This window comes from Capricornis sumatraensis, chromosome 10 (genome assembly GCF_032405125.1).
Source record: "Capricornis sumatraensis isolate serow.1 chromosome 10, serow.2, whole genome shotgun sequence".
Lineage (NCBI taxonomy): Eukaryota > Metazoa > Chordata > Mammalia > Artiodactyla > Bovidae > Capricornis > Capricornis sumatraensis.
This window is the reverse complement of record NC_091078.1, coordinates 84,842,142-84,870,028: the sequence shown is the minus strand read 5'-3', so window position 1 is coordinate 84,870,028 and position 27,887 is coordinate 84,842,142. Positions and strand designations below refer to the sequence as shown.

General features: G+C 42.5%; 1 protein-coding gene across 2 annotated transcripts in view; it reads left to right on the top strand.

Annotated features, from left to right (window-relative positions):
• Window positions 1-27,887, top strand: part of PTPRG (protein tyrosine phosphatase receptor type G) — a 765,748-nt gene that overhangs the window by 612,915 nt on the left and 124,946 nt on the right. For both annotated transcript variants that reach the window (XM_068983186.1, XM_068983185.1), the window contains exons 7-8: window positions 1,937-2,094; window positions 14,413-14,605. In XM_068983186.1, coding sequence (XP_068839287.1) covers window positions 1,937-2,094; window positions 14,413-14,605 — 351 coding nt within the window. The remainder of the gene's footprint in view (window positions 1-1,936; window positions 2,095-14,412; window positions 14,606-27,887) is intronic.

Below are 27,887 nucleotides of genomic sequence, written 5' to 3'. Positions count from 1 at the left end.
TCTTAAGTCTAAGGATAACACATTTGCCCAAATACCTGTGTACCGGTTGTTCTAAAGGAAAAGGAGGGAGAAGGTGTGAGGCTGGAAAGAGTGTTCCTATAAGTCACAGGAGTGTCCATGCAGTTACCTGGAGCCTTGCAGTTCCCAAGAAGTGTCCAGGGGTGCTTGTGGAGGAGGCCATCAAGGAGCTAAGGCAACCTGTTAGCAGGACTGGGCTTCCCAGGTGGCTCAATGGTAAAGATCCGCCTGTCAGTGCAGGAGACGCAGGTGATGAGGGTTTGATCCCTGAGGTGGGAAGGTCACCTGGAGAAGAAATGGCAACTAAGTCCAGTATTCTTGCCTGTAAAATCCCATGGACAGAGGATCCTGGTGGGCCACAGTCCATAGGGTCACAAAAGAGTCAGACATGATTTAGTGACTAGACAACAGTAACCTTAGTATAGCCCTAAAAGGATTGAGGAATTCCTAAAAGGAATTCCAGACTAGTCGTTTGAATAGCCAGGTGGAGATCACAACCTTCTCTGACCTATGAGAGAAGCTAGATGATCTACTGTGTCTAATGGGGAGAGTTATAATATAGTCCCCTAATCTCTTGTATTGTTCCTTCCTGCCTCAGGACCTTTGCACATGCTCTTCACGCAGCTTAAAATGCTCTTCTTTTCCTGTTCAGTATTCACCTAGTTAACTTTAGCTTCTTTAGCTGAATCAGAATTGTGCAAGCTCTGGTGTCAAGGTGCCTGGGCTCATATCCCAGCTCTGCAACACAGGAACTGAGCTCTTCTCTCGCTTGTTTTCCTCATAGAGTTATTGTGCAATATCAGTGCTGGGTCTCAACTTAAATGGCATTTCCACTACCTAAGAGAACACCCCTCCACTTTTGTAAAAAGAAGAAGCCTATTTTCTGGGCCATCATTTTATAAATTCAGGGCCGTACCTTGGTTTGATTTCACTTTGATTTGAGTAAGCCTTGGATGAAGCCATACTGAAACTGTTATCAACTTTGGAGTTGCAGTTTATTGTTGCCGTAGTTTCCTTTTCCTACTTCATCTCATGGGTGTCCTAGAGTTTGTTCACCTGATTATTAGTTCATAAGTAGTAGATGGAAAGGGGGTCTATGATGCAACAAGGGTGGGTATAACTGAATCACTTTGCTGTACCCCTGCGATTAACACAACATTGTAAGTCAACTATATTTCAATAAATAATTAAAAAATTAAAACAGACATTAAAAATGGACTTAGCACAACTCTGCTATATTTAAAATGGGTAACCAACAAGGACCTACTGTATAGCACAGGGAACTCTGCTCAGTGTTATGTGGCAGCCTGGATAGGAAGGGCGTTTGGGGGAGAAAGGATACATGTATATGTATGGCTGAGCCCCTTTGCTGTTCACCTGAAACTCACAACACTGTTAAATCAGCTGCACCCCCCAATGTAAAATAAAAAGTTAATTAGAAAGACTTAGTTAAAAAGATATAAAATATCTCATTAATAATTTTAACTGTGATTAAATATTGAAATAATATTTAAAATACAGTGGATTAATAAAAATTTATGAAAGCTTAAAAAAAGTTGGAAAGGAATGAGGTAAACAAAACCACGTCTGTTTCTTTTCTGCTGGGCTCAATGGCGCGGCTGTGCTAATGTTTTGTCTGTTTCCTGGGGAAAGAGAGAGGGTTGCATGTTGCCCGGTGCTGTTCGCCATGGAACCTGTTTTTCATGAAACACAGCGCTGTGCGAAGTCTCAGAACACACCCTGGGAGACGCTGCTTTATTTTCCATGGCTCTCCCACCACCAAATGCTAGTGCTTCTCAGGATGTAAACAAACACAAGACTCATGACGCGGCACCCGATGCCGAGGGTTTTGACTGTGTGTCTGCCGTGTAGCAGGACTTAACCACTGTGCTTTTCTTTTCCCTCTTCTCCCAAACAGAGAAAGAGACCTTTCTGGATCCTTTCATCCTCCGGGACCTCCTGCCTGCATCCCTGGGGAGCTATTACAGGTACACAGGTTCTCTGACGACCCCACCGTGTAGCGAGATTGTGGAGTGGATAGTGTTCCGGAGGCCCGTCCCCATCTCTTACCACCAGGTAGCTACTGAGCCCCCAGAGGGCTTCCATACTTAACTTGTTTTGTGTTGACTTAACCTGATGACGTTGCTAGAGTATAACCAGGATAACGATTTTGTTTTTTGGTATCCTTTGCTTCTCACTGATTCTTTACATATTTTTGCACCCGAGAATTGCAAAATATAAGACATGCTTGCTCAGCCACAAATGAACTTAGTTGAAGAGAATAGCAGGCATGAAAGCGGATATCTTGTAAGTATTCAGCCTTGAGCCGATAAAAGCCACCCTCTGTGATGATGAGACCTTATGCCAGGAACTGTTGAGCTCTTTATATGCGTTAACTCATTTAGTCTTCATGAGCAGTCTTAGGAGGTAGGTGCTGTTCGTACCTTCATTTTACAGAAGAGACACAACAGAAGTGAAGTGATCTGCCAAGGTCACACAGCCAGCTGCGAGGCCAGGATGTCTGACCCCAAGGTCATGCTCTGAGCTACTAAACCTCCCCAAAGTTCAGAAAAGAGAAATTGGTATACATGAAGAAATGAAAGAAAAAAATGCCACCAATGGAGCTCTTTCTGTGTGATAGGCATTTTACATGCAATCAATTTCGTTGCAAAACAACCCTGAGGGTTAGGTATATTGCACACAGGTGTACAGATAAGGAAAACATGGAGAGGTTGGATAACATGCTCAGGGGTTCATGGTCAATGAAGGTTGCAGCCAGAAAAACAAGCTTGAGTTTGTCTAATTGCAAACCCGTGTTGGCAACCCCTACATTGAACTGTGTCTCTCTGAGTGTGACCTGGCAGATGTCATAGTCTGGTGGGCTAAGGCTGAACTCTTAACTGTGGGTAGGAATTTGGTGAAATGGGGATGAGATTGGGGGGAAATATTAGAGAAAGAGGAGCCACCAGAGGGTGAGAGGTCTTGACATCACCTCACCCCATGAAGATTAATAGATGGAAGGGGGAAAGAGAGGGGAAATATTGTTTTTGATGAAAAATGCAATGTGTATGGCAACCCATTCCAGTGTTCTTGCCTGGAGAATCCCAGGGACGAGGGAGCCTGGTGGGCTGCCATCTATGGGGTCGCACAGAGTCGGACACGACTGAAGTGACTTAGCAGCAGCAGCAGCAATGTGTATTGCAGTAAAAGAAGAGTAGATTTCTACTCCATGATTTCATAAAATAGGACCAAGAACGACTGGTAGGATTTGTAAGACCATGCGTGGATTGGAGCCGTTGACTCAGGACTGTTTGAAAAATGGAACATTAATATCAGAGACATCCATACAAATGCATCCTTAAAGTGGGTCAGCTCGGGTTGAAGCTAATGTAGACGAAGGGGGATGTTTTCAAATTGCATGATAAATTAATATAACAGAAGAAGACAGGGGCAACAAGATTAAGAACCTGGCTGGCATGGGAATTTCATGCCCAGAGATTTTCATAACAAGGGCAGAGAGTACAGAAAAGGGAGTGGGAGAAATAGAATTGGATGGTGTCCTGGTCAGGGCTGTTTGGGGTATCAGAAACAGTAACTCACTTCAGAGGGAATATTTGAAGGAAACCAGAGTAGGGACATCCTGAGATGAAGACATCATGACCAGGACTGTTACTAGCAAGTGAGGCACTAGAGTTTTACTCTCTTTTAGGGACCAGCTCTTACATCTTAAGAGTTTCTGCCACAGCTTTGTGACTCTGTCCTTTTGCAAAACTCTGGTGCCATCTCTCTCTCCCAGTTTGAGTATGGTTTTCTTTGGAGGGGATTGGAGCCCAATATGGTTTGTTGTTCATCTGCTAAGTTGTGTCCAGCTCTTTGCAACCCCATGAACAGCAACACACCAGGCTTCCCTGTCCTTCGCAGTCTTCCAGAGTTGGCTTAAACTCATGTCCATTGAGTTGGTGATGCCATCCAATCATCCTCTGTTGCCCCCTCCTCCTTCTCCCCTCAGTCTTTGTCAGCATCAGGGTCTTTTTCGAGTTGACTGTTCACATCAACTGCCAAAGTATTGGAGCTTCAGCTTCAGCATCAGCCCTTTCAATGAACATTCAGGGTTGGTTTCCTTTAGGATTGACTGGTTTGTTTTCCTGCCGTCTAAGCAACTCTGAGGAGTCTTCTCCAGCACCACCCAGCTGCTGGGTCTGGGTCTTGTGTCAAGTATTTGGGAAGATAGATCTGAGTAGAAGTTGGCCAACAGCAAGTTGGATGGCCTTGGTCTTGTGTCCATTTCTTCATAAATCAGCAGAGGTGCTGGTTGTGTCCTGAGACATCAGTGTTTGTTGCCATTCTGGGCAGGGAGGGAGGTGGGAAGGGAGCAGATTATCTAGCAGGACCTATGTGAAGGAGAGAGACCCTACTGGAAACAGTAGGTGCTGTGTGACCAGGGGAAACAGGTTAATTTGGCCTTACTACAGTTGGCAGACATTTTACTTTCAGATTTTTCTTTTTTTCCTTTTAATTCCATTGTCATGAAAAAAGAAGGACTAGCAATTTGGTTGCTGAACAGGATCTGCTGGCTTTAAGGAGATAATGAAATATAAAACAAATTTTCTTCCTCATGGTGAGGCCAGCATTGTTTTATTAAAATGTAAGAAAACTGCAGTCCAAATATTTATATCCTCAAGGTTCGGGGCGGGGGACAGAGCTTTGAAAAGGGACCCTTTTTGTCGATTAAGATAAATGCTTTTGTCTTCAAAGATATAAAGGCTTGAGATAATGAGGTTAGAAAATTCAAGTTTGGCTTTTTTTGTTTTGTTTTTTTTTGGAGAGTGCCGTGTGAGACGGAGGCATAGAGGGGTAATTGTTTGGCTGAGGTGAAATAGACCTTTAACACATACTGGGTTTTATTGCAGTTTGGTGAATCTTAAACAAAAGACAGAGTTTTAGGCTTGGATGTCTTGTCAAGTATTTGTCAATAAGAAGCATTTTGACATTTGGGAACTGGGTATCTTAAAAAGTGCTCTGTTAACATCTTTTTATGCTTCTACTCTGCTACTCATACTCTCAAAGAGAAATAATGAAAGAGTTTTTTTTTCCCCCTGAGATTTTTCAGTATATGACCTCTCTGTAGGTACTATTGATTCGAGAGAATAGTGATGAAATAAAGTAGTCATACTGGCTCCCCAGTTTCTTGCCTCTGAGCCGCCTTTAGATAATGCTTCACTTGCAGAAAGCACAGCTTCATATGTCCTTTCCTGTTTCCCAAGGGAGGAAGCAACTCATTTTCATGTGGCCGCCCTGGTTCCTTGCTGGAGAGCTGAGTGGAGGTCACCGCCGTGTCAGTCCTCAGACAGGAAAGTGTTAGCCATCCAAGTATTATCGTTTCAGCCCTTCCCACCTTGAGCCTGCCAACATTCTTTCTGTAGTTAGCACAGAATGTTCATTTCAGAAAGGCAAATGGCCAATTCAGAGAAGACAAGTAGACAGAATTCCATGTCTGCTTCTGTCAGGGGAAAAAAAAAAAGCTTTCCTAGTCATTCATCCTTCCTCTTCTCCAAAGGCTCTTCTCTTCTACAGGGTGGGGACCTGTCAGCCGTGAAAAGGAGAGCAGGTTCACGCTAAAATAGAGTGCTGAGCCCTCCTGTTGACTTGTACGATGTGGATGTCTTTCTGAGTAAATATGAGCCTCTTTTGTGGGTTTCCTTGGACATTCAAACCAACCCTGTAGCCAGTGAGCTCTAACACTGGCTTCTGTGATAATCTAGATTTGAATGTGGTATAGGTAATGAAATCACGTTGGTTGGCTTGTTGATCAGCAGTCAGCATGGCTTTGTGGCTCCACTCAGGTCGACTGTAAATATCAGGCAAAAATCCATCCATGATTTTGTCACCCAAACAGAACGGCAGTACCCTCAGTCTGGTGTAGGAGGCCAGAGGAGCAGGGACTATAGCACATTGAGATGGGTCCTGCCTCGTATTCATGATCAGTCAGGGAACATGACGACTTTTAGTCTACTGTCTACGATGTGTTTCATTCTCCAGCAGTGGCTGTCAGATGGTGATACTTTGGCCATCGGCAGCTATCCCAACCTTCACTTTCCAAGGCTGTTGGCTTCTATAGTTTGAAATATGATACTGCATATAATCTCTCTGAGCATCAGTTTTGTTGAAGCGCTTTTTGGAGGTTCTATCAAAAAGACGAGTTTATTTGTTTTATTTGCATGACTTCTAAAAAATTGAAGTTTGTTGATTTTTCATTGGAGTTCATAGTTGATTTACAATATTGTGCTAGTTTCAGATGTACAGCAAAGTGCTTCAGTTATATATATATTTTTTCCAGATTATTTTCCATTATAGGTTATTACAAGAGGTCCAGTATTGTTCTCTGTGTTACATAGTAAATCCTGTTACGTGCCTGGCTATGTGCAGTAGTTGGTTAATCCTGTACTCTAATTTATCCTTCTACGCCAATTTTTCTCTTTGGTAACCATAAGTTTTGTTGTCTATGTCTATAAGTCTATTTCTGCTTTGTATATATATTCATTTGTATTATTTTTTATATTCCACATATAAGTCATATCATCTAATGTTTGTGACTTCATTTAGCATGATATTCTCTAGGTCCATCTATACCATTGCAAATGGCAATATTTCATTCTTTTATATGGCTGAGTAATACTCCATTGTGTGTATGTGAAGGGGGGGCACAGCTTAAACTGGTCATCTATTAATGGGCATTTGGGTTGCTTCCATGACTTGGCTATTGTAAATAGTGTTACTATGAACATTGGGGTGCATGTGTCTTTTCAAATTCGTTTTTGTCTTTTCCAGATATATTCCCAAGAGTGGGAACGCTAGATCATATAGTAGCTCTAGTTTTAGTATTTTGAGGAACCTCCATGCTGTTTTCCACAGTGGCTGCACCAATTTACACTTACACCAATAGTGTAAGAAGGTTCCCTTTTCTCCACACCCTCTTCAGCATTTATTATTTGTAGACATGTTGATAATAGCTATTCTTAGCAGTGTGAGGTGATACTTCATTGTAGTTTAAATTTGCATGTCTATAATAAGTAACAACATTGAGCATCTTTCAAGTCTTCATTGGCGAAATGTCTGTTTAGGTCTTCTACTCATTTTTTGATTGGGTCATTTGTTTTTTTGATGTCGAGTTGTATATTTTGGAAATTAACCCTTTGTCAGGCACATTGTTTCCAAATATTTTCTCCCATTTCATAGGTTGTGCTTTTGCTTCATTGATGGTTTCCTTTGCTATGCAAAAGCTTTTAAGTTTAATTAGATTCCATTTGTTTACTTTTGCTTTTATTTATTTTGCTTTGGGAAAGTGACCTAAGAAAACATTGCTACAATTAATGTCCAAAAATGTTTTGCCTATTTTCTCTTCCAGGAATTTTATGGTGTTATGTCTTATATTTAAGTCTTTAAGCCTTTTGAGTTTATTTTTGTGCATTGTGTGAGGGTGTGTCCTAACTTCAGTGATTTACATGCAGCTGTCCAGCTTTTCCCAACACTAGTTGCTGAAGAGATTTTCTTTTCCCCTTTATTTATTTCTGCTTCCTTTGTTGTAGATTAATTGACCATTGACATATGGGTTTACTTTTGGGCTCTCTCATCTGTTCTGTTGATCCATACATCTGTTTTTATCCCAATAGCATGCTGTTTTGATTATTGTAGCTTTGTAATATTGTCTTAAGTCTGGGAGGGTAATGCTTCCAGCTTTGATTTCTTACCCCCACCCCTCCAGGATTATTTTAAGAATATAGGGTCTTATGTAGTTCCATATAAACTTTAGGAATATTTGTTCTAGTTCTGTGAAAAATGTCATGGGTTATTTGATAGGGATCATGTTAAATCTATAGATTGCTCTGGGTAATCTGGCCATTTAAACATTACTTCTTCCAGTCCATAAGCAAGGGATATCTTTCTGTTTCTTTGGGTCTTCAGTTTCCCTTATCTGTGTCTTATAGTTCTCAGCATATAGGTCTTTCACCTAACGATTAGGTTTATTCCTAGATATTTTGTTTTCTGATGCAGTTTTAAAATGGATTTTTTTTTTAAACTTTCTGGCATTTCACTGTTAGTGTAAACAAATAAAAGATTTCTGAATATTAATCTTGTATCCTTGTACTTTGCTGAATTCGTGTATTAGTTTTAATAGTGTGTATGTAGGGTCTTTAAGTGACATGACTTTTAAAAATTGCAACCAATATTGTCCCTGTCATAAAGAGTAGAGCAACTCTTTTGAATTAAGACCATGTTCCATATGGAGCCAAACTGTTGCCTTTTTGGCTATATTCTTCATCCAAGTTAATCAATTACCCTACTAACTCTGCCTCAACTTTCATCTGTAAAATGGAAATAATAATAATAATACCTACTTTATGGAGTCATTATAGACATTCATTGATGGAGGGCATGTAGGATATGCTCAAGACTAGTGCCTGGCACCACAGGAAGTACTTGGAGATATTAGGTGGGTTGCTTTGTTGCCTTTTTTTTTAAATTGCTGAAACCACTCAGACAGCACTGTCCAGCAGCAACAAACAAGCCACATATATCATTTTAAATTTTCTGATAGCCACACTAAAATATTTAAAGATAAACAGGTGAAATTAATTTTAATAATATGTTTTATTTAACCTCATGTATCCAAAATACTATCATTTCAATGTGTAGGACTAGCCACACTTCCAGCGGAATGGCCATGTGTGACTGCTGATGGTTGGGCCTCTCATATTTATCTCAAGGCCGTAACAACTGATGAATCACGTAATTCAAAAAGTTTCTATCCAACACTACACAACGTGCAGTGATTTGAATAAAGACTTTCCTTTAATAGTGAGTGAAGATGCTACTTTAGCCCATAACAGGTAGGTTTCATTGTTAAATTATGGTTAAATCTTCTTTCTGTAGAAGGCCTTTCTATAATCACCTTCACCCAAAACTGTCCATAGCTGCAGAGAGAGAGCACAGCCTGCAGACATGGAACATTCTCAGATTTTAGTTTTATAGCCATGGTTCAATAAGTAAAACTGTGAATGCTCCAGGCTACTGGGAATTTCATATTCCCTCATTATTATCTTGTTTACTCATGCGGCAGCCAAGCCATACATACCTCTTAAATGTATGACAAAACTCACGTCCCCATGACCTTAGGTGCAACATTATAGATCACAATGTTTACCCTGGAGTTTATTATTATTCTTATAATAAGAAGAATAATTATTATTAGACAAAGCCAGAGTCGTCTGGCTTTGTCTAATTGCCATTCTATATACAGCCTATAAAATATCGTGCACATCAGCCTTTCCGTGGTCAGTAATGACATTACTTTTGATTTTCTCTCATTTGCCCCCTTCAACCATGATAGTCCTTTCCCACATCTAATGGACCAGATCTTACAAACAGTATGAATAGTTTTCAAATTTCCTTTGACTCGAACTGACAGATTAAAAACTAATTATTCTCTGTAATATTTTTACAATAAAAACTTAAGTTGAATTGATTTATATACACTTCCAGCCAGCACATTTGCAATTCAAGGTTAAAATTGTTCTTGAAACAGCACCAGTTAAAATGCAATTACAACTCCCCAAGCAGGGATAAAAGAAGGAAATGTTTTACATGTTCACTTCAAAAGTTAAAAAGTCAATTTAATATTACAGAAATAAAAACTTTCATTTATTTTCCCTAAATGATAAAGAGTTTGTTAATTATATTCAAGGTAAATCCAAGTGTGTTTATTACGTGCCTCTGGAAGAGAATAAGGGAAAGAAAAGTACAGGCTCTGTGAGGTGAATTCTCTTTTCTCTTTGCACCTCCTGTCTTGTTCATAGTTCCTGATTCTTCCTGTGTTGGGTTGTAGGCTCTGTCTTTCCAGAGTGCAGAAAGATGTGAATAGATGTATATTGCCAGTAGTGAAATGGCAGTAGTGGGTGCGCTGCATGGTAGGGTCTTTGGAAGGCAGCTAAAAGGAATGGTTTAGGGTCGTCTGTACTAACATCAAATTCCATTTGTCCACTACAGTATTGCTCTTTCAGTGAATAATACTGAAGCCCTGTTACTCATGTGGCACAAAGTAAGTGAAAGTGTGAAAACCAGAGTCACGTAGACCTAGGCTTCTAATCCTCACTTCACCTCTCACTTTCTGTGTGATTCTGAGCAAGTGACTTAATGTCTCTAAGCCCAAGTTCCTGCTCAGTCAAAACAGTATAATACAAAACAATAAAAAACAATAATACCGCCAACAGTACTGGACTTACATGAGGATTAAGTAGGAGAAAGCAGATAACATTCTTAGCACATTGTGCCTAATCAACACTCAGTAAATGTTAGTTTCTAGTGTTAGTGATATCATAATAATATTATGAATAATGTCACTGTAACGGTATTATTTTGAGCCAAGACTAAGTTAGCAAAACAGTGTTTATGAAGTGCTTGACAAAGGTACCTGGCACATAATAAGTTTGATAAGATGCAAATATTCATGATACATATACATAGACACATTATAATGACATTATACATTAACTACGTATGTACTGTTTACTATATATATGTATAACGTACATTGTTGATATATATGTCTATATATACTATAAGAAAGAAAAGGAAAAAGAAGCTGCCGAGAACTTCTTATGGTTGTTGTAAGCTTAGCACACAGTCATAGTTACTACATTCTTCACAAAATAATAATAGTAATGACAGGTGGCACAGGGGTAAAGAATCCACCTGCCAGTACAGGAGACGCAGAGGACTTGGGTTTGATCCCTGGGTTGTGAAGATTCCCTGAAGGAGAAAATGGCAACCCACTCCAGTATTCTTGCCTGAAGAATCCTATGCACAGAGGATCCTGGTGAGCTACAGCCCGTGGTGTCGCAGAAGAGCCAGACACAACTTATGCCCTGATGCGTGCACGAATGACAGTAATATTTACTGAGTACCTTTTCTGTGTCGGGAATTATTCCAGGCAGGAAAATGCTTACCAATAATACCTGTCTAAAGGTGTTGGACCAAGGTACATTTGAGAAGGATCTTGTGTACCTTTTAGAAGGATCCCTGTGTTAGCTAGATCTAGAAGAATGTAGTTAACTAGGTCTAGAAGAACTGAACAGTTTACACACCAAATGTGTGGACCAATCAGAGGCCGGAGAGACGCAGCTTTGCAGTTTGTTCTATGTCTGGCGCTTTACATAGGGCTGCCTTGTTGCCCAACTCTTTGAGGCACCTTCCTATCATCGCCTGCCCTGTGAATAGCGTCCCATGGAATCCAGCAAAGTCAGGGTCCTGGTGGTGGCCAGGGTTACCTTTAGCAACTGTGGGTTTCAAGGCAAGGCTAAGGACTGAGGGACAACACGCAGCAGCTGTGTGATGAGCTGCAGAAGTTGTCTGGTCCAGATGACCGCTGACCTCCTGCCCAAGTGAAAAATATAGGTTCCCCTTGCCAGTCTGGAGACCATGGACGCTTCCACTCAATGGCCAAGCATGCCCGTCACCAGCAGGAGAGGCCACTGACAGTTTTTATCCAGCTGAGAGGAGTGACAGGGTTTTAGTAAACGCTGCCAATACCGAAGGACATTTGATGAGCCTGCTAAGCTTGTCCTCCTTTTTTCCTCTTCTATGCGACTGTCAAGAGAAGCTATGATCCAGGTGACAATATAATATCACCCAGGTCATCAGTTCACTCTCAGAACCATCGCATCCTTCCTTTGAAATCTTCAGGCAAGTTGAGTTAATGACAAGGATGTGGCTGAGCTTTTAAGCCATTGCATGTCATTAAACTGTAAGAGCAATTTGAGCAAAATCACTGCTGTGTTGAAATCAGAACCTGCCTCTTTTTACAGTTACATGACTAATTCTTTCCTGAGGCATCAGAAATAAACTTTTCAGGAGTACTAAAAGAGAGCTGTGAAAGAAGCAAGTATTCGAGAGAATAAACAAACCTTGAAGTCACATTGCTGAGGGTCTCCCAGGCCATCCTTTCCTGGCATCCCAGAGATGAAAGTATTTGATGACAGATGGCTGTCCCTTCTGAAAAATTTCTGGTCTAACTTGCTAGGTATGACAGCCCACTCTTCTTTAAAAAAAAAAAAAATCACCCTGAAGTTAAGGAATTCCTTCCTCTATTCAACTCACGTCTCTTAAGGCTTTAATGCAAATCGATTTTCTCTTATTTGGCCTTCTCTGGACGTGGATAAGGGCTGGTCATCATCTTTCACATACAAGGCCTTTAATCAAATTACTCCTTACTCGCCTTTTCTTCAGGCGAAACAATTCCTCTTCCTTTAACCTTTCCGCACGGGATTGCGCGCCTTCCCTTTCATCATGTTGGTTGGTCTTTCCCTTGACTGCCTCCAGAAGGTCTTTGTTAATTCCTTTCATGTAATTTTTAGGAGTTATTTTCTCTGAGAAAATCCCGAAAGCTCCTCTCACTTTGAGACGCTTGCAGTTCTGATCTTTGTCGTCTCTACCAAGTGTGTGCACCTTGCTAGGTTGAGCTGATTTTTTCCCTTTCAGCACCTCCAATTATTTTCATCTGAATAGGCCACCTGTGGACAGAGTGAACAGTCCAGTTTTCTTAATTATTCTGCTTTTATGGCCTTTGTCCCTTCATGATACATAAACAGGGGCCATCACAAGGAAGAATGGAAGAAAGACAAATTCTGAATAGCAACCACGTGAGTTGTTCGAAGTTCTATGAATTGTAGAGAACTTGAATAAAAGGAGAATAACAGGCTACTTTGGCGTGAAAGGCCACCCTGTTTCTATTCCCTTGAGGAAAAAGCAGAAAAGGTTTCATGGTTTATTATCACTCTCCATGTGCAGGAGAATTGGGAGAGGAGGTGGAAGGATGAGTGAATCTGCATACTTCAATGATTTTTCTTGACGGTGTAAATTCAGTGCCTTTTCATGCAAACAGAGGAGTTTCAGACTGTAAGCCAGTCATTTTCTGTCATTCTGTGAGGCTGTTAGAGAACCACTGGGGTTTGTTCCAAGCTTCAAGACGTCCATCCGGAAATCCCGGTCCTAATTCTCTTATTATCCATTGGCTTAACCACCTCCTGGTCCTGTTAAGTTTAGGGAAGCCACTCCATCTCATCTTGGGAAGCGGCTTTCTATTTTCCCTTGTAATCCTCTCCACTTAGGTCACCACAGAGCATTGAGTACAGTTCCCTGTGGAGATGCTCGTTAGTTACCTGTTTTATACATAGTAGTATATATATGTCTCCCAATTTCCCAGTTCATCCCACTGCCACCCTCTACCCATTGCTGTTCATACATGTGTTCTCTACCTGTGTCTCTATTTCTGCTTTCCAAATAGGTTCATCTGTACTATTTTTATAGATTCCATACGACCTTTTTTATGCTATGCAGAATGTTGAGGGCCATAAAGAATCCTTTTTGATAGTATAAATAAGATCCTGGAGTCCTGAATTTTTCTTTGATTTCCCCTGAAAGTGTAGACAGCAGTCTTGAGGAAAATGTTTCCTAGTAATATTAATAATAATGACACCTAATCTTTACTACGGGCTTACTGGCTGCTTCATAGATTTTAATCTTTTTAACAACCTTAAGAAAGGCAGTACTAGTATCGTATCCATTTTATAGATGAGGAAACCTGTGTTACAGAAAGCTTGAATAATTTGCCTATGATTACCCATCTGATAAATGTTGAACTTCAGTAGTTTAACCTGCACATCATGGGCTTGTCAACTTTGTAACTTAGTAACTGCTGAACTGTATCCCTAGTATATAAGAAGGTACTTAGTAAGAATTTTTGATAAATTGCAAATATTTCTAAAGTTCTTCTGTTCTTGGAACTGTTTTAATGACCACGTGTGGATAATCTCATTTACTGCTGACCCAAACCCTATCCGGTCGATGTTGCAGTAATTCTCACCATTTTACCAAGGAAGATTTGAAGCTCAAGAGAAGTTAAACAACTTTCTCAGGGTCACAGAGTGGTTGAGCCATGGAGCTAGAATTCCCACCCAGGAAGTCTGAGTCTCAAACTTACCAGTTTCACTATGTAACTCTGTGCTGCTTCCTGTAATAGGGAAATTCTTGCCAGGCGTTGGGGTAGGGATGGCTGGGGGTTGCTGCAGAAAGACCCGGCCTCTTGTCTGAGACACAAGCTCCAAGAGTTCTAAGCACCTTCCAATGAAGTGTTTTCCTTTTCAGTTGACAGAAGAGAATCCGCAGCTGGATAAGCCCACTGGCAGTGATTCCAGCCGGCAGCCTGTGTCTGGCTGAGTCTGTCCACTCGACTTTGGGCACCTCCCAGCACCTTTTGTTCTCATCACCCCTCCTGGGTTTGGACCATGTAGCCTTCTAACCAAATTTCTTTTTTCTCCTTTCCTCTGGTTCTATGTTCAGCTCGAGGCTTTTTATTCCATCTTCACCACGGAGCAGCAAGACCACGTCAAGTCGGTGGAGTATCTGAGAAATAACTTCCGGCCACAGCAGGGCCTGAATAACAGGGTGGTGTACAAGTCTGCCGTTCGTGACGCCTGGAACCACGACATGACAGACTTCTTAGAAAACCCACTGGGGACGGAAGCCTCTAAAGGTACATTTGGATTCAGTGCCCTTGCCCAGAGGAAGATTTCCTTATCATAAATTACTTTAAGTGAAAAGGAGTTCGGAACCAGCCAAGAATTGGAACTTGGCATTAAAAGCATGTTTCTCTGCTAAAAGAGACTTGTCTGGGTGATAAATAGAAGCATTTGTGGGAATAACTTCAGTTAAATAGATATGTTCAGAATTGCCCTTTTGACTAGCGAAATATCAGTCCTTCTCTCTGTAATTTGACCTTGTAGTGTCAGCACTAAACTCGTTGATGTGTTAAAGCTTTTTGGTGTCTTACTTTTTAACTGTTTCCCTGCTGCAATCAGGTGTTTGTCTCTGAGCTCAAACATCAGGACCTCAGACTTGCTTTCAACACCCCAGTCTTCAGCTTTCTTACTAACTTCCATACTAGGCAAGAAGTACCCCTCCAGCTCTCCACCTCCACCAGACATCACGTAACCTTTTAGATCTATTGTTTAACAGTTCAACTCCCAGATCTGAAAAACATAAGTTTCATAACTTGCTTGTGTCCTAATCTTTTTCCATTTCTCCTTTCTCATGGGAAATGGTCATGAATTTCTCTCCCAGGAAATTGGAAAGTCTGATTCTACCCTCAGCCCAGCCTTCAAGCTCTGTGATTTGTCATAAAATCACAGAGCTCAGGAAACTCTTGGAGGAATAAGGCTTGTCAAAGACCCAGTATTTGGAAGGGAGGAAGGAAAAAGAAGGTATTTCCTTTGGGTTTGAAGAGATGGGTCTTTCCCAAATCAGTTCTCTCCTTTGAAATAGTGAGCTTGGGTAATGTGGGAAGCATTTGTCATTTATTGACGTTGACAGTAGACTGTGGTATTTTTAGCGTCGTGAGTTATATGCAAGGGCTTTATTTCAGGAGTGTTCATACCCCTCCCTCCAATAAAAGGGACCAGTTTACTGGCATATGACCTTTATAGGAACAAGGGGAGTGAGTTGATATTCCAGAAATAACTGCATTGATGTGCCCCTTGATGATAAGAATGAGCCCATTTTCCAGGCTCATGTATCTGCAAAGGAGCTAAAAGAAGAGGAAAGGGAGTTTTAACGATGTGATCATCTCCTTCCTGTCGGTGTAGTTCTGTCAGAGGATGGTGCGAAGAAGCTAGTCTGGCCAGATTCCATCAAGACATAATTGAGAATCAACTAATTTGGGGCTGACACTTTGTCAAGGGCATCATTTATCAACTGGGAACAGCAGGAAGGTTGAGAAGCACGCAAACCTGTAAAATATCTTGGATTGGACTGGCATGAAGAACCTCATTTGGCCTTATTTTTTTTTTTTCAATCCAAGATAAAAATAAAGCAAAAGGCCAAACTGTAAAGCTTTCTCCCAAGAGAACATGATTAGGGAAAGGAGGACTCTTAGGGCTGACTATGTTGCAAGAGGTGGGACATTTGCAGGATGGGGAATTTATATCACAAGTGAGTATAGGATCTGGTAGCTTGGAAATGCTGACGTTATGACAGTTACAAAGTTCTTTCCTAATAAATGGGCTTGACCATCTGATATACCAGCTGTGCAGAGAGGGTGCATAGTCCTTCTTACCCAAGGAAATTAGAGAGGAACTGGTTTCCATTGTGTTAAATTGTCAGAGTGGGCGGTATCCTCCACCGAATGGGCTTTCTTTGATTTTGAGCAGAACCAAGCACCCATCCTTAGGTAGAGGGAATCAGTTCTTCATCTTCCAAGGTTACAGTGATCATGGTGTGCATCCATTGCTGACTCTTAAGATGTTTGAATATTAAAATGTTTTGTGATCTTTCTAGAGACAGAGATATAGACACAGTCTTCTTTATTTTTTTAGCATAGTGTTGGAGTATAAGCTACAGAAAAGTGCACACACAGTATGCATACAGCTTGATAACTTTTCAGAAACTGAATATACTTGAGTGACACACACCCAGATCCAGAAACTAACATCACATCAGCTTCCCAAAGCACATTGCTCTCCCCATTCCTAGTCACTGCCCATTCCCAAGGATAACCGTGATCATAGTCTTGCCTCCTGATCGATTTCATATAAATAGAATCAGTTCACCAAGTTCTTGTGTGTGTCTTGCTTCTGTTGCTTTACACTGCTTTGAAGAGTCACCTGTGCTATTTCACGTAGTTGTAGTTTGTCCTTGTGGCTGAATTTCAGTGTCTGACTGTACCTGAATTTACCCATTTTAATATACATGAAGTTGTAGATTTATTTTCATGTTTTGGTAATTATGAAAGTTGTTATTTTTTTTTTCTAATTATTTGTTTGGCTGTGCCGGGTCTTGGCTGCTAAACATGGAATCTTTTCAGTTATGGCCTGGGAACCCTTAACTGAAGCATGTTGGGACCTAGTTCCCTGACCAGGGATCAAACCCGGGTCTCCTGCATTGGAAGCATGGAGTCCTAGCCATCAGGGAAGTTCTTGAACATGCCTTTTAACCAACATGTGGACACGTCTCTGTTGGTTATGCACCCTGTAGTAAAATGACTACAGCCTAAAGGATACATGTATGTTTGGATCTGATTAGATACTGGCCAGTTTCCCAGAATGACTGTATGTACTACTTTACAATTCTGTCAGTGATGTAAGAAAGTGTTCTTTTTTTTTTTTACGCATTTTTCAAGGCCTAATTTACATATCATAAAGTTCAGGTGTAGTGAATGTGCAATTCAGTGATTTTTATCAAACTTACAGTTGTGCAGGCATCACCACATCCTCTCTTAGAGCATTCTCTTCACCCCAGCGAGTTCCTTCATGCCTGTTCGCAGTCAGTTCTTTCTCCTAACCTCAACTCTGCTCTTGACTTCAGGGTTTTAGGACTTATCCATGTTGTAGATCAGTAGCTCATTTCTTTTTACTGCTGAATAGTATCCCTGTTTGAGTTTTTAAAATAACAGCTTTATTGAGATTTAATTCGCATGCCGTATAGTTTATTCTTTTACAGTGTACCCTTCAGTGGTATTCTGTATTCACAAAGCTATGTGATCATCACAAGTATCAACTTCAGGACTTTTTGTCACCCCCCAAAAGAAATTCCATCCCTCTTAGCAGTCACTCCTTTTTCTCCCATGCCTGCTTCCTGCCCAGGCCCAGGAAACCAGTAATGTGCTTTTTGTCTGTATGGAGTTTCCTGTTAGGGGGATTGCACATAAATGGAACCCTCCAATACTTGACTTTTTTGTCTCTGGCTTTTTTGACTTAGCATCATATTTTCAAGATTTATCCATATTTGCATACGTGTCAATTTCATTTCATTTTATGAACAAACTATACATCATTGTATGGATATACCACATTTTGCTTATCCATTTGTCAATTGATAGATCCTGCTTTTGGCTCATTATGAATATCGCTGCTTTGAACATTCATGTTCACATTTTTGTGCGGATGAATGTTATCATTTCTCTTGGACATAAGCCTAGGAGTAGAATTGCTGCGTCATAGGGTAACTCTGTGTTTTCCTTGTTTTTAAGAACTGCCGAACAGTTTTCCCAAAGCAGCTGTACCAGTCTCCATGCCTGTCAGCATCGTGTGAAGGTTCTGATTTCTCCACATCTTCACCAACACTTGCTATGTATCTTTTTTGTTGTAGTCATCTTAATGGATATGAAATAGTATCTCTTTCTAGTTTTGATTTGCATTTTCCTGATGACTACTGATGTGTCTGGTCTTTTTTTAATATTTATGTGTTTATTTACTTGGCTGTGCCAGGTCTTGGTTGTGGCACACTGGATGTTTTTAGTTGCAGCATGTGGTATCTGGAGTTGTTGCATGCCAGTTCTTTTAGTTGCAGCGTGTGAGCTCTTTAACTGCAGTGTATGGGACCTAGTTCCCCAACCAGGGATCGAACCCAGGCCCCTTACATTGGGAGCGCAGAGTCAGCCACTGGACCACCAGGGAACTTTCTTCCCTATTGCATTTAAATGATATTTCTGTTTGTTTTAAATATCATACAACCATGGTCCACATGACGAAATGCTCCTCCTTGTATCCCCCACAAGAAAACTCAGATATTTCCATGGCACCAAAGGCTGAAAGCCAGCCACCAGTGCTCGCAATTATCAGGAAGCCTGGAGGGCTTGGATTATCAAGCTTAGTGACCTGAGTGGAGAAGAGCGGATACAAAGGAAGATCCCATTATTTATTTATCTTTGGCTGTGCCAGGTCTTCATCGCTGTGTGGGCTTTCCTCCAGTTGTGGCAAGTGGGGGCTGCTGTGTAGCTGCAGTGTATGGGATTCTCATTGCAGTGGCTTCTCTAGAGAGAAGTGGGAGCAAAATCTCTAGGGCATGTGGGCTTCTATAGTTGCAGCTCCAGGGGTTTAGAGTGTACACTCAATAGTTGTGATACTTGGACTTAGTTGCTCTGTGGAATGTAGAATCTTCTTGAATTAGGGATCGAACCCATGTCTCCTACACTGGCAGGTGGATTCTTTACCACTGAGTCACCAGGGAAACCCAGTAAGCTTTTTGAATCTAGGACCAGGTATTGGGCCATGTGATCTCTTGTTGCAACTACTCAGCTCTGCCTCTGTAGCATCAAGGCAGCTGTAGACGGCACATAAATGAGTAGGTGTAGAAAATGTCTTCTAATAAAACTTTATTTGTAATAAGAGGCAGCAGTCCAGATTTAGCCACGGAACAGTAGTTTACATACCCCTGCTCTCGGGGATGGCTCAGACTTAGATGGAGAAATCCAGTCTTAGGCATGTTTGAAGGTATTTTCATGGTGGCCATGACTGTGAAAGTGTCCATGGCTTGGTTCTGCCTTTCCAAGACACTGCAAGAGGTTTATTAGCTTGGTAACCATTCACTGACCAGTCCACCCTAAGATCTGCTCATCTGCCACTCCAGATGTATAAGCAGAGCCTCAGGAGACTGAGCCCCACCTCCCTCTTTCGCTGGCTGTGATCATTAACTGGTGTTCACTGAGCAGCACCGTGGAGGCTGCCTGAGTTAAGGTGCCCCCATCCTGCCCTTCGGTCAGGATGATCCGACATACTGGAACAGAAAAAGCAGAATCAAGCTTTCAGACCCGAGCAGGAGATGCATGGCTGCACTTGACACCCAAAGAGGGGGGAAAAGTCATCTAATCTTGTATTGATGCCTGAGACAGACTTAGAATGGATATCATCTGTTAAAAAATATAAAGCTCTAGTTTCCAGGAAATGGAAACAATATTTAGGCTCAGTGATTATTCACGGGACATTCAAGTCACCACTCTGCCCTTTGTCAGTAAATAACTTGGATAGACTTTCAGATTTAATGGGCTGTCATTTTAGTTCCTCTTAACACATCCCGAACGCGTGGAAGAGCACGTCGGTGATTAAGTGCTGAATACTGTCTATTGTGAAGACTTTTGGAACACCGAACAGAGAAAAATAACTTTGCTTCCAACAACATGAAACATATGGTTTATTAATGTAATGAAACCTGTTCAAACCACAGTGGGATCAAAACCACTTGATCTGATAATGTGATTTGATGGCTTAATTAAAGTGACATTGTATAATGTAATGAAAGCAAAGGAAGAGGACAGTGAGCTGCCCGGGTCCCACCCAGTCTCCTAAAGCCACTGCCACGGTTTTTGGAGAATGATTTTTGCTTTGTTTTTGCTGATGGAGGAATCTCTTTGTTAGCTATATTTTTAGTGCTAAAGATTGCTTCCTATCTTGGTTAAAAGGCAGTTTTTAAGGACATATACCAATGTGAGAATGCCTAAGTAACTAGCCTAATTTAAATCAGAACACACTGAGAAAGAGCATCCCGTTTTCCACCCAAATTAGCAAACAACGAAGTAAATCCATGGTTGCTTTTCAAAAGAGTTTGACATTGAAATCATGGTTTTCTGCTATTTTGGGAGAAAATATTAATGTTGTTCTATTTTCAGTTTGATCATTTTCACTCACCAGATTAATGAGCTTGAATCAGTTTATCTTCATAAAAGAAATTCTGATATGAGCACTTAATTCCTTTGTAGGCAGCTGTGCTCCCAGAAACTCTTCCCAAAAGTTACCTTAGTACTTCTAGAAAGTTTCAGCATAGAGAAGTATAAGGAAAATAACATTTAAATGCAGCCCCTTAGAAGATTGTTACCTGTCTTCTTTAAAAAGTGGCTTGCCTGGTAACTCAGGTGATAAACAATCTGCCTGCAATGAAGGAGACCCCAGTTCATTTCCTTTGTTGGGAAGATCCACTGGAGAAGAGATAGGTTACCCACTCCAGCATTCTTGGGCTTCCTTGGTAGCTCAGCTGGGAATGAATCTGCCCACAATGTGGGAGACCTGGGTTCAATCCCTGGGTTGGGAAGATTGGAGAAGAGAACAGCTACACACTCCAGTATTCTGCCGTGTAGAATTCCATGGATGTATATAGTCCGTGGGGTCACAAAGAGTTGGACATGACTGAGCGACTTTCACTTTCACTTTTCTTTAAAAAGTAACTATTGCTAGCTGTTACTTTTTATTCTTGGAAGTGATTAAGAAAGAAGTAAAAAGAAAAAAAAAATAAGGCTGGTTTTTTAAGACTCTCCAGCATCCTGGGTTCTCATACTTTTTTTTTTCTTTTTGTTTAATTGGAGGGAAATTCCTGTTCTGTTGTTCTTAGTGGCTCAGTTGTGTCTGACTCTTTGTGACCCCATGGACTGTAGCCCACCAGGCTTCTCTGTCCATGGGGATTCTCCAGGCAAGAATGCTAGAGTAGGTTGCCATGCTCATCTTGAAAGTGATTAAGAAAGAAGTTAAAAAAAAAAATACAGCTGGTTTTTTAAGACTGTCCAACATCCTGGCTTCTCATACTTTTTTTCTTTTCTTTTTAATTGGAGGATAATTACTTTACAATATTACGGGTTTTGCCATACGTCAACATGAATCAGCCATAGATCTACACGTGTCCCCTCCCTCTTGATCTCCCCTCCCACCGCCTGCCCACGCCACCCCCTAGGTTGTCCCAGAGCACTGGCTTTGGTTCCCTGTGTCATACATCAAACAACCACTGGATGTCTACTTTACATATGGTAATGTATATGTTTCAATGCTGTTCTCTCAGATTCTGGGTTCTCATGCTGTTGAAGGTCATACCATGTTCTATCAAACACTTTTTCATGCTCAGATATCCCATGATGATTAATTTTATGTGACTAGGTAGAGAGTTGGTAAAAGTTTCCTTTGATTGGTTGGCATAAAGTTGACACTTGACATTTACCATAGCTTTAACTACTTTGGGCTCATGTTTGTAGGCAGTGAATTTCTTTTCATGTCTCAGGCAACTTCATCTACAATGAAGAGCTTTCTCTAGGAGCTGTGCCTGCTGCACCTATGGTTACGTAGGGGTTTTCATGGACCAGATTCTATACTGGCCTTTTCCATTCATATTTGTTTTATTGAATCCTCAAAACAGCCTTTGTCAAGATTCACATTCATTTATCAAATATTTGTTGAGCATCTACTGTGAACAAGTATTAGGTACTAGACATAAGGCTGAACAAGGGACAAGAGTCTCTTATGGAGGTTAAGTTTTAAGGGGAAGAAAGAAACGAACAGGTCAACCAATGATAAAGCTCCGGTATTCTTCTGCAGATCAAATTGGGTGGTTTGCTAGGAGTGGCAGAGTGTAGTGAGGCCGTGGGGAAGCAAGCTTCCCTTGATAGAGTGGTTGTTCCATCACTCAGTTGTGTCTAACTCTGTGACTCCATGGACTGCAGCACCCCAGGCTTCCCGGTCCTTCACTGTCTCCCACAGTTTGCATGTCCATTGAGTCGGTGATGGCATCCAACCATCTCATCCTCTGTCATCCCCTTCTCCTCCTGCCCTTCAGTCTTTCCCAGCATCATGGTCTTTTCCAACGAGTCGGCTCTTTGCATCAGGAGGCCAAAATATTACAACTTCATCTTCAGCATCAGTCCTTTCAATCAATGTTCAGGGTTGATTTTCTTTAGAATTGACTGGTTTGATCTCCTTGCATTCCAAGGGACTCTCAAGAGTCTTCTCTAGCACCACAGTTTGAAAGCATCAATTCTTCAGCACTCAGCCTTCTCTATGGTCCAACTGGTGGGCTAGTCTACAAAGTTCTGAGAGGGGAAAGTCCTTTGCAAAGGCCCTGCCTGAGGCATAGGAACCAGTGAAGGTGAGATCTTGAAAGACCTTCCTTGGTAAGGGAAGAGTTAAGACTATGTTCCTATAACCATGGGATGCCTTTGAAGGGTGCTAAGCAGGGCTGTGGAACCATCTGACCAGGTTTTTAAACCCATCATTGACTGTTAGGTGAGAAATGTTTGCAGAGGACATGGGGTGAAATTGGCAAGACAGCTGGAGGCTGATAGAAATACTCCTCCTGGCAGGATGACATTGCTTGGATGAGGACAATCCGGATGAAGGTAAAAGTTGTCTGTTAGGGTTGCATTTTGTTGTAGAGTCTCTAATATTTACTAACACTTTGGATGGAGGGTTGGTGGGGGCAAGCAAAGAGAGAAATGCAGTGTTACTGTTTAACAGATGAGGTATCTGAGATTCCGAGAGAACAGGTGGTCATCCAGAGCCTCCCAGCAAAGGCAGTAGAACTGAGACGTGAACCCAGATCCCTTTGTGTTCAGATACAGTGTTCTTTATATTTCACGAGGGACTGCCAGCTCCCCTATGGATCAGCAAGCAGTGGCCTCTGTTTTTAAATGTCATCAGGTGGCTTGAGCAGCACAGTTTATTACTCTTTCTCTGAATGAAGGAGCTTTAAAACTAAACGTCCTTGCGGCAATCAGATACCCTTCCTAAAGATCAAGTTTATCTTCCTGAAAGGCATCACTGGACTCTCTTTATCTGCTTGGCTTACTTTTGACAGGTTATCTTAAGTCCTCAAGGCAGGGGCTGCTGAGGCCTTGATCACAGGGTTGCTCCCAGGGAGGGTCAGTGAACCCACTTGATGGGGATGGTAGAGCCTCCTAGACTGAGGATTTTGTGCATCTTTGAATCAACAGGACCTGACCATTCCTAAACATAAGCAAACAGTTACTGTTCGTTGAATGAATGAATGGGGAGACAATATAAGGCCGGTGGGTAAGAATGTAGATTTTGAAGTCAAGCACATCTGGACTCAAATTCCAGACCAGTCGTTTACTCCTACATGTCTTTGCTCTGGTAAATATCTAAGCCTCCGTTTCCTTTCTGTAGCATGGAGCTAATAATCACATTTCCTTCCCTGACTTTTACGTGAGACAGTGTAACTCGGCCCAGATACTGTCAAGGCATTGGTACCTTTTTGTAGCACTTCTCAACATCGAAATTTTACATTCACTTGTGTGTTTTTTTCCCCTAATACCTAGCTCTCCCACTACCTTGCAAGCTCCATAAGTGGTAAAATTGTTCTTTTGTTTTGTGTTGCTTTTTCTTTGTTAGAGAGTGGGTGCAGTGCTCACTGTTAGCTCCACAGGAAATGCTGGAATGGATGGATGGAGCGAATCTGTACATGCCAGGTGGCCAGGAGTAAAAGAATGCTTGCTACAAGAATTGGCACAATTGAGGCATTTATAATCTAGCCCAGACTAGGTGCTGTAACGGGGGGAGCTAGGCCAGGCACTTGGAGTAGCATTCCGCACCTCTCCCAGGCTTCCCCAGTGCTTCCATGATAAAGAATCCACCTGCAGTGCAGGAGACACAGGAGACGTGTGTTCAGATCCCTGGGTCAGGAAGATCCCCTGAAGGAGGAAATAACAACTCACTCCAGTATTCTTGCCTGGAGAATCCCACAGACCGAGGAACCTGGCAGGCTTTAGTCCATTGGATCACGTAGAGTCGGACACAACTTAGCCAGTGAGCACTTCACACCGTTCCCAGGACCTGAAATCAGAAAAGCCTCTAAGATTTGGAAAGGCATGAAAACACCATGTAAAGAAGGCTTTCCTCTCAGTCCCAAGGAACAACCATGCTACTCAACTCCTCCACCACTGCCAAAAGCAGAGGGAAGGAGGCCCCAAATGAGTCAGACGCTGGTGTCAGGGTGCTCCCTGGCAGATCCGCTTTATGGCTTGGGAGCTGCTGAGCTGATACTGGCACCAGACGCCAGCAGCCGTCTGTCATTTTCACACTTTATCGATATCCGCTAATTACTGAATCCTCTGTCTCCAGGCAGGTAGGCATAGTTTCACCTTCAGGGCCGACATAATCACCCTCTTACAGCTTCAGCTTTTCCCTGCCCTCTAGAAAAAACCTTCCGTGACATTGGGTTTGTCTGTGTGGGTGCTATGGTGCTTGCGAACCACAGCCTGGAAGTTAATAAAGGCCACCAGCATCCTTCCTTCCAGAGCGACGTACTTCCCCTTTCTGTCACTAACTAGTGGTTCACAGCCCAAGAAGCAGGAGGCACCGAGATGCCTGCGTGCGTCCCCGCGGAGTCATGCGAGGAGGGTAGCTGGGAGACGGATGATTTATCTGCTCCATTCTTCATTCATTCTTCCATGAGCAGACACAGGCTCCTTGAGGTTGATTTTTCTTTGGGTGCAAGGAACGCGGCCAGAACCCTTGGCTTTCTGAGGGCATAAGCAGCGCTGTCACACCCCAGCGCCTGAGACTGTGTGTAAAGGCACAGGGTGGGAGCCCATGATGAGGCCTCTGGAATCTTTTTTTTTTTCTCTCTCTTAAAAAGAAAAAAAAAAAAAAAAACGTACCTATTTATTTGGCTGCACTAGGTCTTAGGTGCCACCCGGGGTGTTTTAGTTGTGGCATGTGGCATCTAGTCCCCTGACCAGGGATCCAGCCTGGGCTCCCTGCATTGGGAATGCAGAGTCTTAGTCACCAGGCCACCAGGGAAGTCCCCATCTTTTCCTCTTTCTTTCCAAGCACAGCCAGGTGTCATCACAGTTCCTGGCTTCACTCCTGGGTCCTCTCAGGACTGGTTTTGTGATTCCAGAGCACTGGTTTGGACCCACACGAGCGTCTTGGACCATGTCACATGTACGACTGTGGTAGAGAAGGTGCTGTCTGCCCATTGATACTGAGTGCTAACAGGTGTTGTCTATCAAGTGCACAGAGCCCCATGGTTTCCATGCAAAAAACGGCTTCTGAGAAGAGAGGAGCCTTCTCCACAAGGAGTATACTGAGCATCTCAAACTGTTGGTTTTCGCCATTCAGCTAGAAGCCCAGCTCCTTGGAGCATATGGATCTGTGTGCCCAGGGGTGGGGAGGGGGTAGCTAGGAGGCAGAAGTGGGGCTGTTGTTCCCAAATGCTGTGCAGGTGAGTTCCCCCCTGGGGCCCACTAGGAGCACTGCTTGATCACATCCTGGTCTCTCCCATGTAAGTGCCATTTCTGATCTCTTGGGTCCTCCTACCCAAGGCCAGGAGGGTCTGCTTGAGGCCAGTCCTCAGTGGAAGACCCTGGACCAGACCAGAGAGGGCCATCCTTACCAAATGACCTGTTGGTACAGGTGCCACATCTCGGGATTGAAACAAGGTTGGAATTCAACCAGTGGAGCACATCCAGTGGCTTCCTTGAGGCAAAACAAGAAACGCAGGTGGCCAGAAATCAGATTCAGAGCTAGTAACGTGAATGTGAGGTGAGAGCCAGAACACTCCTTTTAGATATAGTCGGTACCTGAGTGATCCCTAATTCTAAGCGGAAAAGTACTTTAAGGACCAAGTTCAAGCAAAGGAGTAAAGCACTGTGACTTGCAGAGTCATAGTCATCTAGAATCAAAGATTTAAATAAAAGCCTGGCTAAGCACATCACTAGTTAATCTGTTGACATGGCCATTGGGATCACTTAAAAAAGATAGCTCATGGGATCTTAGATCGTGAGTGGTGTTTAGAAAAGTCTCCCAATACTGAGGACAGCTTTTGTTGTTCAGTCGCTAAGTTCTGTCTGCCTCTTTGCGACCCCATGGACTGCAGCACAACAGGCTTTCCTCTTCTTCCCCATCTCCCAGAGTTTGTGCAAACTCATGTCCATTGAGTCAGTGATTCTCTCCAACCATCTCATCCTCTGTTGCCTGCTTCTCCTCTTGCCCTCAGTTTTTCTCAGCATCAGCATCTTTTCCAATGAGTCCACTGTTTCTTCATGATAAACGAGACCGTAACATCATGTCAGCCGTGGAAACTAGGAGACTAGTCAAGAGAAGGCCCAGTTTCAGTCTCAGGGCACTGGGCATTTGCCCACTTCAGGCGTGCACCCTGCTTTCTGGTACCGACCCTCCGTTGCAACCCATAACTTAGAGCAAGACTGCAGGTGAAGTTAAGAGGTATCATGGAGAAACGATGCTTGTGCTCAGTTAAAGTGGGATAGGTCCACTGTGCCCTTTTGGCCGACAAGCACAGCATGTTAATGTTGGGACGGAGGGAAGGGCTCTCGGGCACATGGAATCCAGCCTTGCACCCAGGGTCTGAGAGGCAGCTCTTCTTAGGCAGGACTGGGATGATGCGTCACTCTGAACTTGGCCACCTCCCTTAGCGGCAGGCTGAACAATGCTGTTTCCTGCACAGGACAGAGGTACCTCCCCTGGCCTTTAGCTCTCAGAGGAAGACGGATATCATGCAGACACAAAGACTCCAAGGAAGAGGGAGAGGTCCGGATGAGCAGAATGTGGGAAAGTCAAACCCGAGTGTTTGGAGGACTGTGGCTGCTGCTGCTGCTGCTGCTGTGTGTGTGTGTGTGTGTGTGTGTGTGTGTTTTAATATTTATTTACTCGTTTACTTAGCTGTGCCAGGTCTTAGCTACAGTGCATGGAATCTTCAGTCTTTTTTATGGCATGCAGGATCTCTTTTTATTTGTGGTGTGCAGAATATTTAATTGAGGCATGTGGAATCTCATTCCCTGACGAGGACTCAAACCTGGGCCCCCTCCATTGGTCACTTGGAGTCTTGGCCACTGAACCACCAGGGAAGTCCCCTGATGTGTTTGGAGCCTATGACTCCATCATATGCACCGTGGAGACATCCGATGAGATGAGAAAGTTTTCCGGTTTTCTGTCTTCCATGGTGTTTGGTCGGACAAGACTGAGTGACTGAACTGAACTGAACTGATGGTATTTGGCACACAGCTTCTGGTACTCAATTGTTGACCAAAAAACAGAATTGTATTAATGCACCAAAGCTTGTTCATGGGAATAGAGAGAATGTCATTGGGTGATGTAGAAAAGAACCCCAAGGGTGTGTCAGGAAAACTGCGTTCTCCCTCCAGGGTAGGTTCTCCACTTCCTGGGTGTTTCTCCTTTACCTTTTAGGTAGAATCCTTCATTCCTGGTCACCAAATGTAGGGGCAGGGGTTTCCCTACAACAAGTAATTCTCT